The sequence below is a fragment of the Rhincodon typus genome, chromosome 30, assembly GCF_021869965.1.
Source record: "Rhincodon typus isolate 14 chromosome 30, sRhiTyp1.1, whole genome shotgun sequence".
Taxonomy (NCBI): domain Eukaryota; kingdom Metazoa; phylum Chordata; class Chondrichthyes; order Orectolobiformes; family Rhincodontidae; genus Rhincodon; species Rhincodon typus.
Genome location: NC_063361.1, coordinates 20,468,794 through 20,488,640, shown reverse-complemented (window position 1 = coordinate 20,488,640; position 19,847 = coordinate 20,468,794). Strand labels below are relative to the sequence as shown.

At 38.8% G+C, this 19,847-nt stretch overlaps 1 protein-coding gene across 1 annotated transcript in view; it reads left to right on the top strand.

Annotated features, from left to right (window-relative positions):
- lsm12b (LSM12 homolog b) overlaps positions 1–19,847 on the top strand; it is a 36,133-nt gene that overhangs the window by 12,476 nt on the left and 3,810 nt on the right. Inside the window, exons 3-4 of the mRNA XM_048614506.1 lie at positions 11,273–11,382; positions 13,508–13,634. Of these exons, the coding sequence (XP_048470463.1) occupies positions 11,273–11,382; positions 13,508–13,634 (237 nt within the window). The remainder of the gene's footprint in view (positions 1–11,272; positions 11,383–13,507; positions 13,635–19,847) is intronic.

Genomic DNA, 19,847 nt, shown 5'->3' with positions numbered 1-19,847 from the left:
GCGTACTCAGTTAATGAACATCTGCTGTTCTCTAGGGCAGCGAATTCCAAAGCTTCATGTGAAGCGTTTTCTCTCTCTTTATTGCTATCTTAAGTGGCCAATCCCAGATTGAGAGTCCCAGTATTAATTCCCTCACGAATTTTACGAAGGAACGTGGTGCAGATTTTCAGTGATTTTTCCTTCCCCCACCCCCCAGCCCCCATTCCTCATTGGTAGACACATGGCACTTTTCAATGCTATTATTAGTGTTTTGCAGACAGATTTCTCAACCTATATTTCAATGAGATCACCTCATTCTAATAAGTTCTAGGGAATGCAGTGCTCTTTACTCAGTCCTTCCTGAAGGGTAATTCCTTCATTGCAGATATTTAGACTGAAACTTTGACTCCCATCAAGGCAACTGTTTTCTTTGTTGGAGACTAAAACTGAACACCAAACGCTGAACTTTAGGGTTGTCTTGCTCAAGTGGGAAAAGTGATTAACTTTTCTCCAATTCATTGCACTAATGGCACATGTACCATTTGCTTTCCTAATTGCTTGCTTTACTTGCATGTTAATTTTGTGATTTACGTACAGTGACACCCACGTCTCTCTGAATACCAGTAATTTCCCGGTCTTACCTTTTTAAATATTCTATTTTCCCTTCCAAATTTAATAACTTAACATTTCTTTATTCCATCTGCCATGTTATTGTCTTCTTAACCTATCCCTCACACCCAGTCCCCGCATCGCAGCTCATCCCTCACGCCCCGTCCCCGCAATAACAACTGAAAAAGAATCCCCCTCGTCCTCACGTACCACCCCACCAACCTCTGGATCCAACGCATCATCCTCCGACACTTCCGCCATCTGCAATCCGACCCCACCACCAAAGACATTTTTTCCTCCCCACCCTTATCTGCTTTCCGGAGGGACCACTCTCTCCGTGACTCCCTTGTCCGCTCCACACTCCCCTCCAGTCTCTCCACACCTGGCACTTTTCCCTGCAACCACAGGAAGTGCTACACCTGCCCCCACACCTCCTCTCTCACCCCCATCCCAGGCCCCAAGAAGACTTTCCACATCAAGCAGATGTTCCTGCACATCTGCTAATGTGGTATACTGCATCTGCTGTACCCGTTGTGGCCTCCTCTACATCGGGGAAACCAAGCGGAGGCTTGGGGACTGCTTTGCAGAACACCTACGCTTGGTTCGCAATAAACAACTGCACCTCCCAGTCGCGAACCACTTCAACTCCCCCCTCTCATTCCTCAGACGACATGTCCATTCTGGGCCTCCTGCAGTGCCACAACGATGCCACCCGAAGGTTGCAGGAACAGCAACTCATATTCCACTTGGAAACCCTGCAGCCCAATGGTATCAATGTGGGTTTCACAAGCTTCAAAATCTCCCCTCCCCCTACCGCATGCCAAAACCAGCCCAGCTCGTCCCTGCCTCCCTAACCTGTTCTTCCTCCCACCCCAAGCCGCACCCCCATTTCCTACCTACTAACCTCATCCTGCCCCCTTGACCTGTCCGTCCTCCCTGGACCGACCGATCTCCTCCTTACCTCCCCACCTACACTCACCTTTACTGGCTCCATCCCCGCCTCTTTGACCTGTCTGTTTCCTCTCCACCTATCTTCTCCTCTATCCATCTTCTATCCGCCTCCCCCTCTCTCCCTATTTATTTCGGAACCCCCTTCCCCTCCCCCATTTCTGATGAAGGGTCTAGGCCCGAAACGTCAGCCTTCCTGCTCCTCTGATGCTGCTTGGCCTGCCGTGTTCATCCAGCTCTACACCTTGTTATCTTGTATTCTTCGTCAGCCTCCTTCTGTCTCTTTTTGCGGCTCACCTGTCCACCTTATCAGCAGCTTGAATACATTTGACTTGGTCACTCCCTAAGTCACTGATATAGATCAATACTTACTGATACCAAAGTTATCCTTGTAGTAAGAACATATAAAATAGGAGCAAAGTAGATCATTTAGCCTGTTCTGTCTTAGTAAGATTATGGTTGTTCTGTTTTTTTTTTGTTTTTAAATTCCACATCCCCTTGATTTTCCGGAAGAAGAAGAATCTATCCACCTCTCTCTCAAATATTCAACAAACCACTTCCGCTGCCTTCTAAGGCCGAGAGTTCCAAAGTGTCTCAACCTGTGAAATAAAAAAAAAAAAATTCTCCTCATCTCTGACCTGAAAGGGTAACCCCTAAACTTAAAACAGTGCCTGTCAGTCTGGACTCATCACAAGAGGAAACATCCTTTCCGCATCCACCTTGTCAAGACAATTCTGGATTTTATGTACATCAATAAAGTCACCCCTTGTTCTTTGAAACTCCACAAACAAGCCCAACCTATCCTTCTATGACAACACACTCATTTCAGTTATCAGTCTCTTAAACCTCCTCTGCTTCTCGACCAAGACTGCATACAGTATTTGGGAAGTGGTCTCACCAATGCCCTGTATAAGTAAAGCGTAACATCCTCACTTTTTATGGCAAATTCCTCCAGTAATAAAGGACAACAACCCTCTGGCCTTGTTTATGTGCTGTACCTGCATACTAAATTGTGAGTTCTGCATCAGAATATCTAGATCCCTGTGTATCTCTGAATTGTGCAGTCATTCTCCATTGAAGTAATGCTGTGCTTTTTTTTTTAAAAAGTTCTTCTCATCAAAGTGAGAACTTCACATTTTGCTAAATTATACTGCCAGATTTTGGGGTGGCACAGTGGTTAGCACTGCAGCTTCACAGCGCAGGAGCCCAGGTTTGATTCCATCCTTGGGTGGGTGACTGTATGGAGTTTGCACATTCTCTCCATGTCTGTGTGGGTTTCCTTTGGGTGCTCCAGTTCTCCCCCCCCCATTGTCCAAAGATGTGCAGGTTGAGTGGATTGGCTATAGAAACTGCAAGGTTACAGAGATAGGGTGGGCAGGACAGGTCATGGTGGGATGCTGTTTGGAGGGAGAGTGTGGACTTGATGTGCCAAATGACCTGGTTCCACACTGGGGATCCTATGATTTCTGCCCGCTCACTCTGTCTGTCTATTTAGGTCTGCAACCTCTTTTAAGTCCTCTTCACAACATATTGTTTTCTACCTGAAATGGTGTTTTCTGCACGTTTAGCTACGATGTCTTCACCACTGTCATCTAATTTGGTGTAAATTGTAAAATGTTGAGGCCCCAGCACAGACCCTTGCAGGAGTCCAGGGATAGGAGAGACAATGCCTAGTTGTATTATCGCTGGACTGTTAATCCAGAGACCTGGGGTTCGACTCCCACCATGGCAGATGGTGGAATTTGAATTCAATAAATATCTAGAATTGAGAATCTAAAGATGACCGTGAATCCATTGTTGATTGTCTATAAAAACTCATCCGGTTCAGTCATGTCCTTTTAGGGAAGGAAACTGCTATCCTTACCTGGTCTGGCCTACATGTGACTCCAGACCCACAGCAATGCGGTTGACTCTTAACTGCCCTCTAGGCAATTAGGGATGGGCAATAAATGCTACCCAGCCAGCGACGCCCTCATCCTGTGATTGAATTTTTAAAAAAAAGTCCACTCATCACATTCTGTCAATCGGACACTGACGAATTTATGCATACTGTTTTCTACCAGCTAGCTTTATGGATGCACACCCTCTGGAAATCCAACCATAGTGCATCTATAGGCTCCCCTTTTATCTACAGCACATGTTGCTTCTTCAAAGAACTCCAATGAATTAGTTAAACACAACTTCGTTTTGAATATATGCTGACTGTTCTCAGTTACTTTGAGTTTTTCTAAGTGCACAGCTGTAATTTCTCTAATCGATTCTAACTTCTTCCCTATAACTGACTAGCCTATTGTTTCCTGTTTTCTTCCTCCTTTCTTAGGTTATCATTGCTGCATTCCAGTTGGCACCTTTCCTGATTCTAGGGAATTTTGGAAAATATAACACCAACACACCACCTTAATGATTAACCTATTTTTAAGACCTTGGGATGAAGTTCATCTGAGCGTGGAGACTATCAGCTTGCAGTCCCGTCAGTCGTTTTGTAATACTGCTGTGTGATTGTAATTTCATTAAGATCCTCTCACCCTTCCACTACCTGATTTGCAGCTATTGCTGGATTCTCTTTGTATTCTGGGATACTGAAGATCGAAGCAAAATATTTGTTAATAAGAATTTGGTGAATGAAATTCTCTTAACTCCCCATCCCCTCTAGTAATTCACTTTTCTCCAAATCATTTGTTCTAATGGAAAATGTACCATGTGCTTCCTTAATTGCTTGTTTTACCTGCATGTTAACTTTGATTTATGTACCATGATACCGAGATCTCTGAATAACAATAATTTCCCAAGCCTGCCTTTTTAAAAATTCTATTTTCCCTTCCAAATTCTACAGGACCACCACGCCCTTTGCTTATTCTTCTCCTTCTTGAATATCTGTAGGAGTTCTTGCTATCTTTTTTACATTCCTAGCTAGCTTCCTTTTGTAATCTTGATTTCTTCCTTTGACTAAGCTTTTAGTAATTCTCTGTTGTTCTTTATAACCAATCATTTGACGTGCCACTCATTTGCACGATTATATGCTTTTCCGTCAAGTTTGATGCTTTCCCTAACTACTTTATTTAACCATGAATGTGGCGGGTCTGCAAATTTTTTTTATAGGAGGAACGTTCTGAACAATACACTTAAATGCTTTCCTTTGTGTCTCTATCGATCTGTACCCTAGCCTTTAATGCCAATTCATTTCAGTTAGATCAGCTTTCATGCCCACATATTGTCCTTGTCTGGGTTTAAAATTCACATCTTAGTTCCAGTCTTTTCCGTTTGAACTAGATGTAAAACACAATCATTGTGGTCACTGCTACTTAGGAGAGCGTCACCTGAGGCCATGAATCAATCCTGTTACATAACACAATGCTGAGTATTATGTAAGCTGCTGTCTGGTCAGTTTCAAAATGTTCTGCTCTCCGAAACAATCTCAAAGGTATTCTATGAACTCCTCATTGACACTGCTGCTGATCAGATTTTCCCAATTTATTTGGAGATTAAAGTCACCCATTATTATTGCCATTCCTTTACCACAACCACCTGATATTTCTCCTTCTATAAAACACCCAGAACTGTGGAGGCTGGAAAGTCGTTCTGAGGAAGGGTCACTAGAGCCGAAACATTAATTTTGATTTCTCTTCACAGATGCTGCCATACCTGCTGAGTTTTTCTGTTTCTGTTTCTCCCTGTATACTTTGTCCCACATTGTGGTTGCTTTTGTGCGGTCTGGAGACCACTTGCCAGTAATCTTCTCCCACCCCAATCGTCCTCATTTTCACTCAAGCAGATTCTATGTTCCAATCTCCTGAACCGAGGAGACCTTTAACTATTGCACAATTGCAATCCATAACGAACAGCACTACTTGTCCACATTTACTTATCTTCCTATTCTTTTCATGAATGTCACATACCCCTTAATTTTCAGGACCCAATTTGTGTCATCCTGAAGCTATCTCTATAGTTGCCATCAGATTGATAAAATAAATGCAGTAATTGTGCACAATGCTATGTGCATGTAGAGTTTTGAGCTTTAAGTGTACCTTTTCAGTTGTTTTTGTAACAGTCTGATTGTCAGTGAATTCTTAGGTTTTTTCTCCTGTGTCCCTTCCTAACGTTCTCTGATCCTTGTTTCCCATTTTATTATCAGCTGAGATGGCCTTTTTTTTCATCCCTTCTTTTTGATCTAACTAACCCTTAAACTGTACTAATTTATGAAGAAGTTATTACCAGACTCAAAACACAACTGTTTCTGTCTCCACGGATGCTGCTAAACCTGTTGAGTTCCTCCATTCTGTTTCAGATTTCCAACATCTGCAGTATTTTACTTTTAACCATGATCATTTATTAGCCCAATCTTGTACCCTAACATTGTGTCTCAACCTCTATGGCATCTCCATCAAATGTTAATGAAAACTAAAATTCTGTTTCCGTTAGGTCCCCTTATCTAACCACCTAGGTGAAACCTCAGATTTGTCAAACACCATTTCCTCATCATGTAAAACTCAATTAATTCATATAATGATATTGGTAAAATTTCTAGCATTTTTCTGCTGCTGATGTTCAGCTAAGTAGTTGCCTTGCAATCTAAGGGGACTTTTCTGGAATCTAGGTAATTCTGGAGCACCAATTCCAAGGTAAAGTACTATTACTGTAATCCAGGAATCCTGCTTCCTAGAATCCAGGCCATGAGGTCAAGAGATTTGTTGGAAAAATTAGTGGAATTAAAATTCAATGTAGTCTGTTTCCTACTAACATCTCCAAGTCCCTAGTTTAAGACTCCTGGTCTGTTACTATTTTCTATTGTGAACATGGAATGAAAGTATCTACATAATGTCTTTGCCATTTTCTTACTTTCCGTTACTATTCCTTTCTCTGCCTCTATTGAACCCACATTATTGAAAAATTATCGTTTTTATGCACCTGTAAAAACTTCTGCATTTTTCTGTTAATTTACATCCATTTGGATGTTTAATCTCATGGCCCTTGTTCTCGACTCCATTGGAAATTTTATGAAGTTGACCTTTTGTTCTGTTTTGGTTTATTTCTAATTAATGTATATTGTAAGATGCTCGCTGCATAGTCTTCCAACTCCCCCATCTTTGTTTCATATGTTTTCCTGTGTTCTTGTCATTTCTGGACTTTCGTCTACATTGCACCATGCACACTTCAAATCTCCTAGAGCAGTGACAAAAGCTTTGCTTGGCCTCTTTCCTAGCCAGTGAACATTGATGTCAGATATGTTGCACAGCTTCTAGAACCAAGGTCAGCTATGCACACAGTTTTCAAACACCATTTAAAATGCAGAGGTTAGAAATACTCAGTTTTCTAATGGTCGCATGGAATTACATGAAGCCTCAAATTAATGTTTATTAATATTTTGTGCAAACAGTTATGTAAATTTTGCTCTGATTTTATAAAGTAGATTAACGTTCCATGGACGGGATTAGGTGAAGGAGGAGTGTTGACAGAGGAAAAAAAATACTTGACCGAATTGGTTCTCTTGTTTGGTTACCCTTGCACTGATGTTATGCAGTACTGTGAAGGGTTTTACTGAACAAGAAGTAAGTTTTTAAGTCTGTTCAATTTCGGAGCCTGTGAATTTGCCGTCAAAGCTTAGCATGCCTTTGGATGCCTTTCAAGTCTTTGCCAGTGTTGGCTGTTAAGGTATTTAGTAAACATTCCAGCCGTGTGCTGCATTTCCAAGTGCATATTGCCTGTTCTTTGGGGGCTCTTATGGCACAGTGATAATGTCGCCACCTCTGGGGCTGGACGCCTGGGTTCAAGTCACATCTGCTCCAATGGTGTGTAATAACGTGTTTAAGCAGGTTGATTAGATATCTATATTGTTTGGTTTGTTCCTAATAGGATGCACCTTGTCTCTTTCTTTTTAAAAAAAAAAAAAAAAGTTCTTATGTGAGCATTTCTTCTCCTAATTGTCCTTGAGTTGCCTACTAAGTCATTTGAAATGGCAGTTTAGGGTCACCCTCGTTGTGGACCTGGAGTGTCTCAGTTCAGTTCAGAGCAGGTAAGGATATTAGATTGCCTCTCCTCAGGACAATTAGTGAACTAAGTGGAATTTCATGACCATCTGGCTTTTTTATGATCATTATTAGTGACTAATTTTCTCTTCTTTTTAATCGCCCCCCCTGCCACCCAAGCTATGATAAATGATATAATTGAAGAAAGCCAGTGTGAATTGTAAAGTGCAGATTGTTATTTGAATTTTTTGACGTAATGGTTTGAAAAAATGTATTGCATGTTGACTGTATGAAGCACCATGAAAAAGACTGGTTGACAGATTTGAGACTCCTAGAATATGAGCATCATTGTCAACTTGGGCTAAAAATAAATTGGATTAAGTACAGAAAAAAGCAAGTTGTGGTAAATGAAACATGCAAAAATTGCTGGAGAAACTAGGCAGGTTTTGTAGCATCTCTGGAGAGGAAACAGAGTTAACGTTTCAGAGATTCGTGAAGGGTTCCGAAGAACGGTCACTGGACTCCAAATGTTAACACTCTTCTCTCTCCAAAGATGCTGGCAGAGCACCTGAGCTTCTCCAACAATTTCTGTTTGTGTGTTTCAGATTTCCAGCATCTGCAGTTCTTTATTTTATTTACTTTGTCGTAAATGGTTACTTTTTCACAAGGGACACTAGTATTACCTAAGGATCAGTGCTGGGATTTTTGTTTTGTGTATTCCAATACATAATAATGTATAAAAGTTCAAAACTTGCTGATCGTGCCCAACCTGAAGCCGTAGTAAAACAAAATGAGGAGGATACTGATCAACTGCCACAGGACATAGGTTAACAGATAGAAATTGGCAAATGACAGCTGGAATTTATACAGAAAATTGTGAGCTGATGTGTTTTGGCAGAAGGCACGGCAGCATGAACTTGATTGCACAGTTCAAAAGAGTGTGCAGAGACAGGGATCTGGGAGTTCATGTGCAAGGAGCCTTGAAGGTGCATGCCATACCAAAAGTGGCTGACAAAATAAGTACTTTTGGCCCTTATAATTCAAGATATTTTGTACAAAAGCTGGGAGATTATGCTGACTGTTTTTATAACCCTCTACTTAGGCGACAACTGAGTTATTGCATCCTGCCTGGTCACCATCCTTTAGAAAGGAGGTGAGAGTTCTTTAGAGGGTGAAGCAGAGATTAATCAGTGGTTTCAGTCGGTGTTGAGGAACTGAGTTAAAATGGAGAATGATTGATTGATTGATTGTTCTGCTTGGAACTGAGGAAGTGGAGGTGATATTTGATAGATACGCAAGATTATGATGGGTTTAATTGAAGTATATGATGCAGTCCTGCTTCCATAAACTGCTTGGAGGCTAAGGGGACACAGACTTAAGATTTAGGCAAGAGCTGCATGAGGAAGAACTCCGTTTTGCAGCGCTTCCTAATAACTTGAAATTTGTCCAAGAGGGTGGTAGAAGTAGAGATTATCAATATTCTTTGAGGAAATAGGATGACCATGAGAGGAAAATAAACTTGTACAGGCACAAACAGGGGAATGGAACTGAATGGATTGTTGTACAGAGAACTGGCGTTGACTTGATGGGTTGATCAGCCTCGTTCAGTGAGGTGATGACTCAGTGATAAATACCAGGACTGGCAGTCCTTTTAAGATGATTCTTATGGGAAACAGTTATATCATTTGATGCTTCTGTACTTGGGTTTTGTTTTTACTTTGAACTTGCTTTTAAAAATTCTCATTTGATTAAGTCTTTCTTTCTTTCTTTCTTTCTTTCTTTCTTTCTTTCTTTCTTTCTTTCCCTTTTTTTCCTTCAAGAAATAACTAAATTCTTACGCCACAAATAGAAAATGCTGAATCACTCGGGTTAGACAGCATCAACGGAAATCTGTTGTTTTCAGCATTTTTTATTCTTATTTTGGATTTTGAGCATTCATAATATTTGAATTTCCTTTTCTAAACACTGATAAATGTTGATTCTGGACAGTCATTAAAATCAGGGCAACTGGTTTGCATTTAATAATGAAATGGTGACTATAGTTGCATTTAGAAAACAATCTCTCATAGCAATATTCAAATGTGATGGAATCATTTTGAAAGAGTCATGGAATCAGAAATAGAAAGGAAACATTTGATAAACTGGCAGCTTCAAGACATATCTGGGAAGTTTCAGTAGATTCCACTGCAGCATACAAATTACTTTTTGAAAGTGCAGTCTCTGTTTTCTCGTGTTAAATACTGTTGCCAATTTGTGTATAGCACAAATGCCAATGAGATGAATGGTGAAGTGTATTTGATGTTGGTTGAGAGAAAATGTTGACTGGACAGGGGAAGAATTCTCCTGCTTTTCACTTTGGGATCTTTCAACTCCACTTCCGTTTCTGAATGGGCAGGCAGCCTCTTTTTAACATCTTGTGAAAAACAGCGCATTTGATAATGCAGCTCTGTTACAGTGAAGTGTCAGCCTAGATCAAATGTTCAAGTTGTAAATTGAACCTTGGACCAATAACATTCTGACTTGTGCTCCCATAAAAATTTTGAATTTTGTTGATATTACAGAAATACTGAGCTACCCGTCGTGCCCCATTGCTGTCCCAGCTAAAATCAGCTCTCACAGCACTCAGTTGAAATTTGAATCTGTAATCTTGCTGTTCTGTATTGTATGTATTCTTTCCCTTGCTAAAGAAAAATAAGTATCTTGTTCCACTGTGGAAGTGTCTGTCCAACTGAGCCGTTAGATCTGGGTTCAAGTCACCTCTTCTCCAGAGGTGTGTAATACCATCTCTGATATTTTCTCCCCTAATCAAGTTTATTGCAATGGTGAAATTAATCAGGCTATTGCACCATACTTCCTCCCTGTTGTGAAACTGTAAGAATAAGACTCCTTAATTCTTGGCGTTGTACTTTGTCTAAAATTCTGGTACCTGTTCTGCCTCCTGATGTGACTTGATCTTCATCTGTGTGGTTATTCACGCACCTCTTCTAACTGTTACTTTAATTAAGGAAAATTATTTCATGTGAACAAAATGTTAGCTAGGATTCAAGTAAACATCCCTGGACTAGACTCCTGCTAGGAACTGACTTCAATGCTGACATCAAGATAAGGCTTAAATATATTCAACTACTACACTTAACTGAGAGGGAGATGATCAGCCATCGTTTTTAGTTGACCAAGACCTTTAATAACAGTCTATCCCCAAAGTATGTATCTTCTGTGTCTTGCCCCTATGGAAATATTGATTTGGCACTAACTTGACATGTTCTTTTCAAATTCCATGCTGCATCTCTTGGCTCCTACAAAATTGTTTCCACATTCCTTTTTTTTTTTAGAAAGCTTTCAGCTAGATCAATTTGTTCCTTTTTTTAACCTCTCCTCTCCTTTTGTTGATCATACAGCTTGTTGCAGTAACTCACTTTACTTTCCCACTAGTAGGCAATTTAGTGAACATTTACGACACCTCAAACTTGATTCAATTTTTGTTTCACAGAGACACTAATTGTAAAAGCAAAGATCCAAGTCAAAAGGTGTCTAAGTTTATTTTTTAATAAGGTGCTCACTTAAATAGCGATCAGAGGAATGGTTAAATGTCATGATAATCAACCCGCTTAAGATCTATTCTGCTTACCAGCTTTGAATTGTGAAGGGAGGTTGCTGATAACGTTTTAGGTGAGCATTGTAACAACAGTTGGACTGTTCCATCAATGATGTAAACAGAGTTTTAGTTGTGACAACAGAAGCATCTGATTTTTAAATTGTTACTTTATTGCCAGCTTGCCAACCGAGCACGGACAGAGAAGGAAGAGAAATTAAGCCAAGCATATGCAATTAGTGCTGGAGTTTCTCCAGAAGGACAGCAGCTTTTTCAGACTATCCATAAGACGTAAGTTATTTTTTTTTAATGTCCCCTCTTCTAAACCCCTTCTTTCGTCAGACAGCTTTTCAAAACTAGATGGCACCTTTTAAAGCAGGGAATTGAAGAAGTGGTAATACAAGATGCCTTTTCATTCAATTTAAAAACATGCAGTCTTCAGAAGCTGTTTCATAACTCCAGCAATATTCTTTCTAAAGATAACTGTGGGTACAAAACTGCAATTATGGTTACCATTGATTCCTTAGATCAGTTAATACTTACGTAAAAGTGTGGCTTGTTCAATTGCTCGTTAACTGCCACAATATTCATATAAAAATGAGAAAAATTTCATTAAATCATTTTGAGATTCTGTGGTCTTAATAGCAATTATAATTGTTTTCTGTGGGGTCTTCATAAAAAAGTATTAACTGCAATTATAAGGTTATATGAATGAATTCCACTTTTAAAAAGAAATATCATCTAGCCATCTTGCTGCCTTGATCACTTTTTCCCCCTTTCCTGCCACCAGGGCCCAACTTAACCCCATCTTCTCCCTTCTGAAGATGTCATCTTTCTACGGATGTGCACTTTCACAATTTCCCTGTTGAGCATCTTGTCCAAGTGACTTCCATGTAAGAGAGTTGATACTAATCTCATCACAGCTGAGCTTGTAGCTAATTCTAATGCCACCCCAGGGATCTTTTTTTTGTCAGGCAAGACTTCTGGACAGCAACTGTGACTGATATCCCACCCTTTTTCTTACTGTCTCTTCCATCTTGTGATACTGATGCCTGTTGTTACTGTGGAGTGCCATTTATTCCTGGTCTACACAGCAAGTAACTCAGCTGCATAAGCTATTATTTGGAGTGCAAGGCTTTCTAATTGTGACACAAACCTTTTTGAGAAGTAAGTTTGTAGTGATTGGTGTAATTAAAATTCATTGCTTTTCTGTTTTTTGAAACATAATACTGAAGTACCTCATTCCAATCACCTCTCCTTTGTTTCCACCTGGTTACGATTAATGAAAGAACAGGGTTAATCCTGCTCAATTATTATAAAATTAACAACTACAGCTTAATTATTATAAAGTTAACAGACATTCCACTTAAGGGACTTTATTTTTAAAAAAAGAAAGCCTTGAATTATTTAAACAATTTACCAGACTTTACAAAAAGTAGTCTTCGCATGCTCAACACTTCAACAGAGATTAAGAAGGGAAGTTGCCTAATGATCCATGCTTAGCTAATATTCTTTCTTTCACTTTAAACCAGTGTAAATATTTTAGATCTGTGACCGACAAAGTAGTTTGGAGTGACTTCTGCATTGATTTTCTTTGCCTTACCACCCCAGAATATTGATGGTCAACTGAGCAGCATTTGTTGAGAGCGTAGTACTTTGGTCCTAACTCTTGCAATCTGGTGCGTGTTATTTCAAACGTGCAAATACACTTTTTTTTCTGAAAATCAAATAAAGATCACATGGCGTTGAACATATTGATCCAGAAGCTCCGATTTGAACACGTCTGTTAAGCTAGCTAATGCAATAGGTATGGGTGGGAGCACTATAGCAACATTTTAACTATTTCTGTTTAAAAGTGAGTAGTCCCTCCACCTTGTTTAGGTCTAAACTAATGCCAATATAGAAAAGGGGAGGCAGGTGTGGAGAAACTTTTTTAAAAATGTGTGACGTCCTGTAGGGATTCACATGGAAAGTTTTGCATAAGGCTACTGGTATCTGTTGAAAAATATCAGTTTTTGAGAAGAGAATAATGGAGCAAAGCAATGTTACTCCCTCATGACTGTCGAACAATTGCTGTTATCATTTTTCTAAAAAAAAACGTTTTTGACTTTCTTAGATTGTTGCTGCATTAGGGCAGTGTCTTAGACAACGATACATTTCCTTTTTATTTTGGGGGAAGTAATCGGTTGGGAGGGCAATGTTTCTGTACCATGACCAAGCTTTCTCATTTGACTTGTGGACAAACATAAACGCTGTTATGCTTTCTTTTGATACTGCCTAGTGCTCAACATAAAACCAACGTAGTGTCTCTATGATAAATGAAAGTTTCATTTATAATTTTGAAATTATTTAAATGAATTGGAAATCTGTAATTGGTGTCTCTTCATCCAGCGAACTTGTAACTTTTTTTTTTAAGCATCAAGGACTGTAAATGGCAAGAGAAGAGCATAATCGTCATGGAAGATGTTGTAATTGTACCACCTTACCAGGTTGAGAATTGTAGAGGCAAAGAGGGAAGCGCATTAAGTCACGTACGCAAAATAGTAAGTATAACGTGAACTTCTTTTGTTAAGCTCATTTAAAACATTTTACTGCCTTTCTGCTCAGGGTTTCTCCACTAAATTATACTCCTTAACAGACAGGAAAGATTGCTTTTTTTTTAGGGCAAGTGTTCCATTTCTGTGGTGTCTCTCTAAAGCTACCTTTCTAATGGCCTGTTTAAGCTCAGAACCCTGCGGTGCAGGGTTTGAACCCATGTTGTTGGAATCACACTGCATCACAAACCAGCCATCCAGCTAACTGATTTTCCTCATTGCTTTTTCAGTAGAGTAGGTGAACAGTGTGGGAATGCCTTTGTAACTTTAGACTGCTCTGTCTTTCAAAAAGATGGTTGACAAAACCTTCTAATTGAGTGAGTTATTCTGTGTGTTTCACTTTTCTGCTAATGATTGCTTTTGTGTAATTGTGTAGAGTTTCAGTTCTCATTTTTTGTTTTTTCCAAGTTAATTTTTATTATGTAGTCTGTGTCCCAGTAACCTAGGAATAAATTTTCAAGAAGTTGCTGACTCCACAGAATTGTATCAATCCAGGATTAGTTTGCAGTTGCTGATAGTTATTCAATTTCTTGCATTTCTGTACTTTTACCTCAAATTCATTTAAATTGTTTTTGACCCTCCATATCCTCTTGATCTGCTCTGTGTATGACTAACTTTAGGGACCAATTGAAAAAAAGTAGTGGACACTCATTTCAAGAAACAAAAATTAAGCTGTTGGATTAATAGGCGGACATCTTTTAACAGTACACTTTTTCAAATTGTGTACCCAGTACATGTGTTAATTTTGTTATAAATTATTAGCCTTCCCTAAAATTTAACTTAGTTGCCTGAAAATATTTGATTGCAGAGATGCAGTTTCAGTTTTGTAGGTATTTTTGGCACGGAGTATCGCTTGATGCCATGATATTTAGCTGTTGGTGATTCATTTATGTCTAACCTGAGGAGGCTTTGGGCTGAACAGACCACGCCACTGACACAAATGTGGATTTCTAATAACTCTTCCTGTTTTCTAAAATATACCTCACCTTTGCAGTAGACCTTGGTTGTGCATCATGAGCGCATTCAGTGACCTCCTGCCATATCTTCAATCAGCATACATGCATGGTTCAGTCCACTTGAAGAAAATGCTGTAATCACAAAAGATCCCACAGAATTTACTTTTAGCCTCAATTTGGTTCTTGGCATATATGAATGCAATATTATGGATTTGAATTTCATCAGTTTGTTTAAAAACATGCAATTTGAAGATATGTTACACATTTTAAACTTAATATAGAATTTGCAAAGATGAATTCACCCCCCCCACACTTATTCTATACTTGAGTATTGTTGAAAGAGATGCTGTCAGAGCATTCCATTTTGCACTCATGTCTGTCTTTTTAGTGATGCTCAAGTTCTATACTGCCAGGTGACTACTCTACACTCGTAAATATTTGAGGTGTATTGCACGTGGTGGATGGCTAATAGAATGGTTAAATGGTTATCAGAGGAAATCTGACCTTTAAGTCCATACCAACTGCAAGAACACCTCAACTAGTCCCACACCACTGTCCTTTCCCTTTGGCCCTGTAATTTTTTTCCCTGAAAACAATTATCTAATTTCATTTAAAAGTCAAGGTTGAATCTGACTGCACCATATTCTGAGGTAACATGTTCCAAATCCTAACCAGAACCTGTGACTTTTTTTTAACCATTTATCTCAAACAGTTGTCTTCCATTGTGCCAGAAGGATTAGTTTTTCCTTGTTCTGTAGGAAGATTTTGAAAACCTCTGTCAAGTCTCTTCTGAAATTTCTCTTTCCCAAGAACAATCATTCTAACTTATGCGATCTTTCCATGTAACTGAGGTCCCTCATTCTTGGAGCCATTCTTAACTTTTTTTTGCATCATCTTCTTCAATTACTTCCTACAGTTTGATGTACAGAATTGGATGCGTCTCTTCGTTGGAGACTGAACCAATCTTTTCTAAAGTTTCATCATAACTTCATTGCTGTTGTATACTCTGCCCCATTTATAAAGCCCAGAATTCTATGTTTTATTTGTCACCTTAACCTGCCCTGCCATCTTCAATAATTTTTGTACACCGGTCTGTCTGCATCTTTTAGAATTGCGTTCCTTACACGTGGCTTTTCATTCACCATTCCAAAGTGTAACACTTCACATTTGCTCTTGGTGCAATACGGTATCCATTCTGTTGTACTATTGCCAGGTATAATTGGCATTTTACATAGTCTCCACAAATGTTTCCTTATTTTTGATGTCTGAAATGTTTTACTTGAATTCATTAGTTTACTAATTTATATCTTTGCATTAACATGTCTTTTAGATTTTTTTTATTCATTCACGGGATGAGGGTGTCTGTGGCTAGGTCACTTCTTTTTACCCATTCCCAATTTCCCAGAGGGCAGTCAAGAATCAACCACGCATTTGCTGTCATGTAGGCTAGACTAGGATAGTAGTTTCCTTCCCTAAAAGACATTAAGGAACAAGGTGGGGTTTTCTGACAATCCAGGATGGTTTCATGATCATCGTTAGACTTTTACTCCAGATTTTTTTTATTGAATTCAAATTCCACCATCTACTATGGTGGCATTCAATCCCAGGTCCCCAGAACATTCCCTGGGTCTCCGGATTAACAGTCCAGCTATAATGCCACGAGGCTGTCACCTTCAAGATGTAAATTTTAATTGGTATGCAGTACATACATGACAGCCAATAGATACATTATAGCATTTTATTCGTAAAGTAGGTACTGTTCATTCGGACAGAAAGGGCTGGTATTACTTTAGTGTTTTGTCACTTAAACTGTCTTCTGCTCGTAAATTGTGATCTCCATAGTTTTACATCTATGGGCAAACAAAATATTTAATGGCCAAGAAGATAAAAAATAGGGATAGGAGTGAGCCATTTGACCCCTCGAATCTGCTGCACAAATTTTATTCAAATTTTGACTCTTAAGGTTGCCGTGGCTAAAAGTATTGTGGATTGTGGGTAATACATTCCAAACTCTCTCGCATATTTGGACTGGTGATTTTAGTCTGCTAATTAAGTTTACATGTTTAATTTATTTTAATTGGTTCACATCTCGTGTGCTTTATGTAGAGATGTAATCTTTTATAAGCTTCCTAACTATACTGCTCCATAAAAATCTAAAAACATTTAATCTCTACCCACTTCTTGATTTTGTACGGTCTTGAGATCCCTCTGCACTCGGGGTTATCGAAGTTATTTTTCTGGCACAAGTGACTCTTAAGACATTGCATTCCTTGATTGGAATTATCGTGCTGATTTTTACGAGCCTCCTCTCTTGTACGTTTTATTGATTTGGCGCTGTCCATTCAGCACCTGTCTAGTAAATAATACATTTGCTGTGCTCGAATATTGTTGATTAAGAGCATGAAACCTGGGAAAATACTCCAGATTTCAATTAATGAAATCATTATGTAACCAAGCCCCTCAAGTTCTCACCAATTTCATTTTTGTTTTACTGCAACCAAAAATTGGTAAAATTATTTTAATCACTTGCTGGTGATAGGTCTAAATTCAAATGAACATAACCACCTGAATGCCTTGAGGGTATAAATGTTAAAAAAAGTTACATTTTAACAATTAGCACATGTTGCTAATTGTTTTCTATCATTTCAACTAGAAAAAAAGTTTCAATGTTGAAATTTCTGCTTGTCTGATAGCAGCCATTAACTGCTTAGGAGAAGTCATTAATAGTTTTATCAGGCAATGTTAGGTGGCTGCTTGTTCAAGATCAAAATGCATTGAAAAGAAATCAGCTTGTTGATTTTTGAGTTTGAAGTTTTTGGAACAGTGACTTCTTTTCTTTTAACCGTAAAAGAAGCAGCAAGTGACTAGTTTTGTATTTCAGTCCAGTGATACGTGTTGATCAGGCTGCTTGTCTCTGTGCAAATGATGGCTGCTATCAAAGAACTATCTGATTAGTTTTCCATGCAAGTGGAATAACTAGACAGCAGTGTTAATTGTTGGCCTGAAAGCTACTATTAACATTTGCAGAGTAAAGTTGACAGTTTCCATAAACCAGCATCTATGCTGTAGAGCTTCAGAAATAATTGTGTAACTGTTGCTGAGGCAAAGAACTGATGCAAAATGAACTTAGAGCTAAATAAGCTTACAGTTCATACTTGGAATGCTATATTCTGTAGGTTGTTAAGCCATGAGTAGTTCTGCTTTGATTCCTAAATTCTGTAATAATGAAGCTAATATTATTTTGTAGATTACCTTATTTATGAATTAACTTCAGCTTCAATTCGAGTTTGAAATTGAACCAGAACTACTCATTACTGTTAATAAGCAACAGAACATTGTTAGTATTCCAAGTATGAACTGTAATAAGGCAGTCGTCCTTCTGACTCTTCTTTGTGGCTCAAACTTCAGAAACTGTGTATAGATGCCATCGCAAAGCCCTAGAGAAATATCATGAATGCTGTTTGAGATTGAATTCCTGGCATCACCAGGGAGGGTAGGCATATTAACATTGGTGTCCTTGAAGGATCCATTAGCACCAGCTTTGAGGCCATGATCATTTAAGATCAACTCTGCTAGGCTGGCCTCTTGCTTCGACGTCCTGAATTCTGACTGCCAAAGCAAATCATCTTCATCCAGCTAAAGGAAGTCATTCAAGTGAGAGTGAGACAAAGGAAGGGCATCAAAGATTCCCTGAAGGCTTATCTCAAGAAATGCAACATAAATATCAATGTTTGGGAGACCACCGTCAGAAGAATCTGACTGGGAGAAAAGGGGACAAATCTTTGAGAGTACTCGTCATTAAGAGAAGGTATGGAAAAGGAGCTGAGAAAGGAATGCCAACAATCTCTATCCCAAGGACCAATTCCACCTCCTGGAAACACCGGTCAAGTATGTGATTAGAGGTGCAACTCTGGCATCAAGATCCATAACGTAAGGACTCTCAGAACCCATTACCAGTGATACAGAATTTCCTAGGTGGACACTTGCACTCATTAGCAATGGGTCGGTGATGATTTTATAAGTATCTTCCAATTCTGGATTACTGTCTTAATTCGTGTATTCACGTTATTTAACACACAGTATGTGAAGAAGAGATCAGAGCTGAGTTCAAATGATGCAGAATTATGTGTACATACTGTACTGCCCAAACAAAAATGATAGACTGAGAACCCTGACCAAAATGGCTATAATATCCAATTACATCGCAGAAAAAAAATCCTTCTGTGTTTTATAAATAAATCTTTATCAGTACTTTTGTACTTATCTATCTGGCACATTTGAAAGCTTAAATATAGCTTGTGTGAAGGTAATTTGCAAATCATAGCTGTCATCTGGTGGCTTGATTATTTTCCTAGCATCATAAAGCTAAGTTCTAGTTCCTAAATAGTCCATTATTTCATCCACACCAGAAAAATAGATTTTTAAGTAAATATTTCCTACATGAATCCAGTTGGAAAAATGCATGTTAGTGAGGGTGATGAGGCAATGGAAACACCACAGTTAGAGCTAAGGAACAGCAGGAGAAGCAAAATGTCAGACCTGCCTGCAGACTTCCTGACATTGGTGTGGGAGAATGAATAAATAAGGAGATTAGAGAAACATGTGGCAGGAATGATGTGTTTATACTGGGATGTTTTAATTTTTAGATTGGGAGAAGCAGAGCAGTTCAAAAAGTAAAGACAGCAATTTACAGTGAGTAGTAAATTAGTCAACCATCTGACAATAGGGAAACATTTTATAAATTAAGATCACCAAATAATCAAACTGTACTGAATTGAACAGGAGAAAGGGGCGAAAAACCAATGCTGTAAATTTTAAATCAAAACCGATTTGAAGGGGATGGGAAATTGATACAGCAAATATGGCTTAACTTTCAAGTAGACTTAGAATTAAATAGTTTTCCTTACAATGCCAAACTAATCAATGTGCAAAAACGCAGAAAGTCTGCTTAAGTCAAGAGCTATAGTCAGGGACCGTATCAGTCTAGGGGGAAGAAAAGACTTGACACAAATGCAGGGAAAATTAATGTCTAATGGATGAAGAACTGTATAACAAATAAAGAAATGCAAAGAAAACAAAGCACAAAGAATATGGAGGAAACAAAATTGAAATGAATATCCAATCTGATGAGGTAGTAGGAACTGCAGATGCTGGAGAATCTGAAATAACAAGGTGTAGAGCTGGATGAACACAGCAGGCCAAGCAG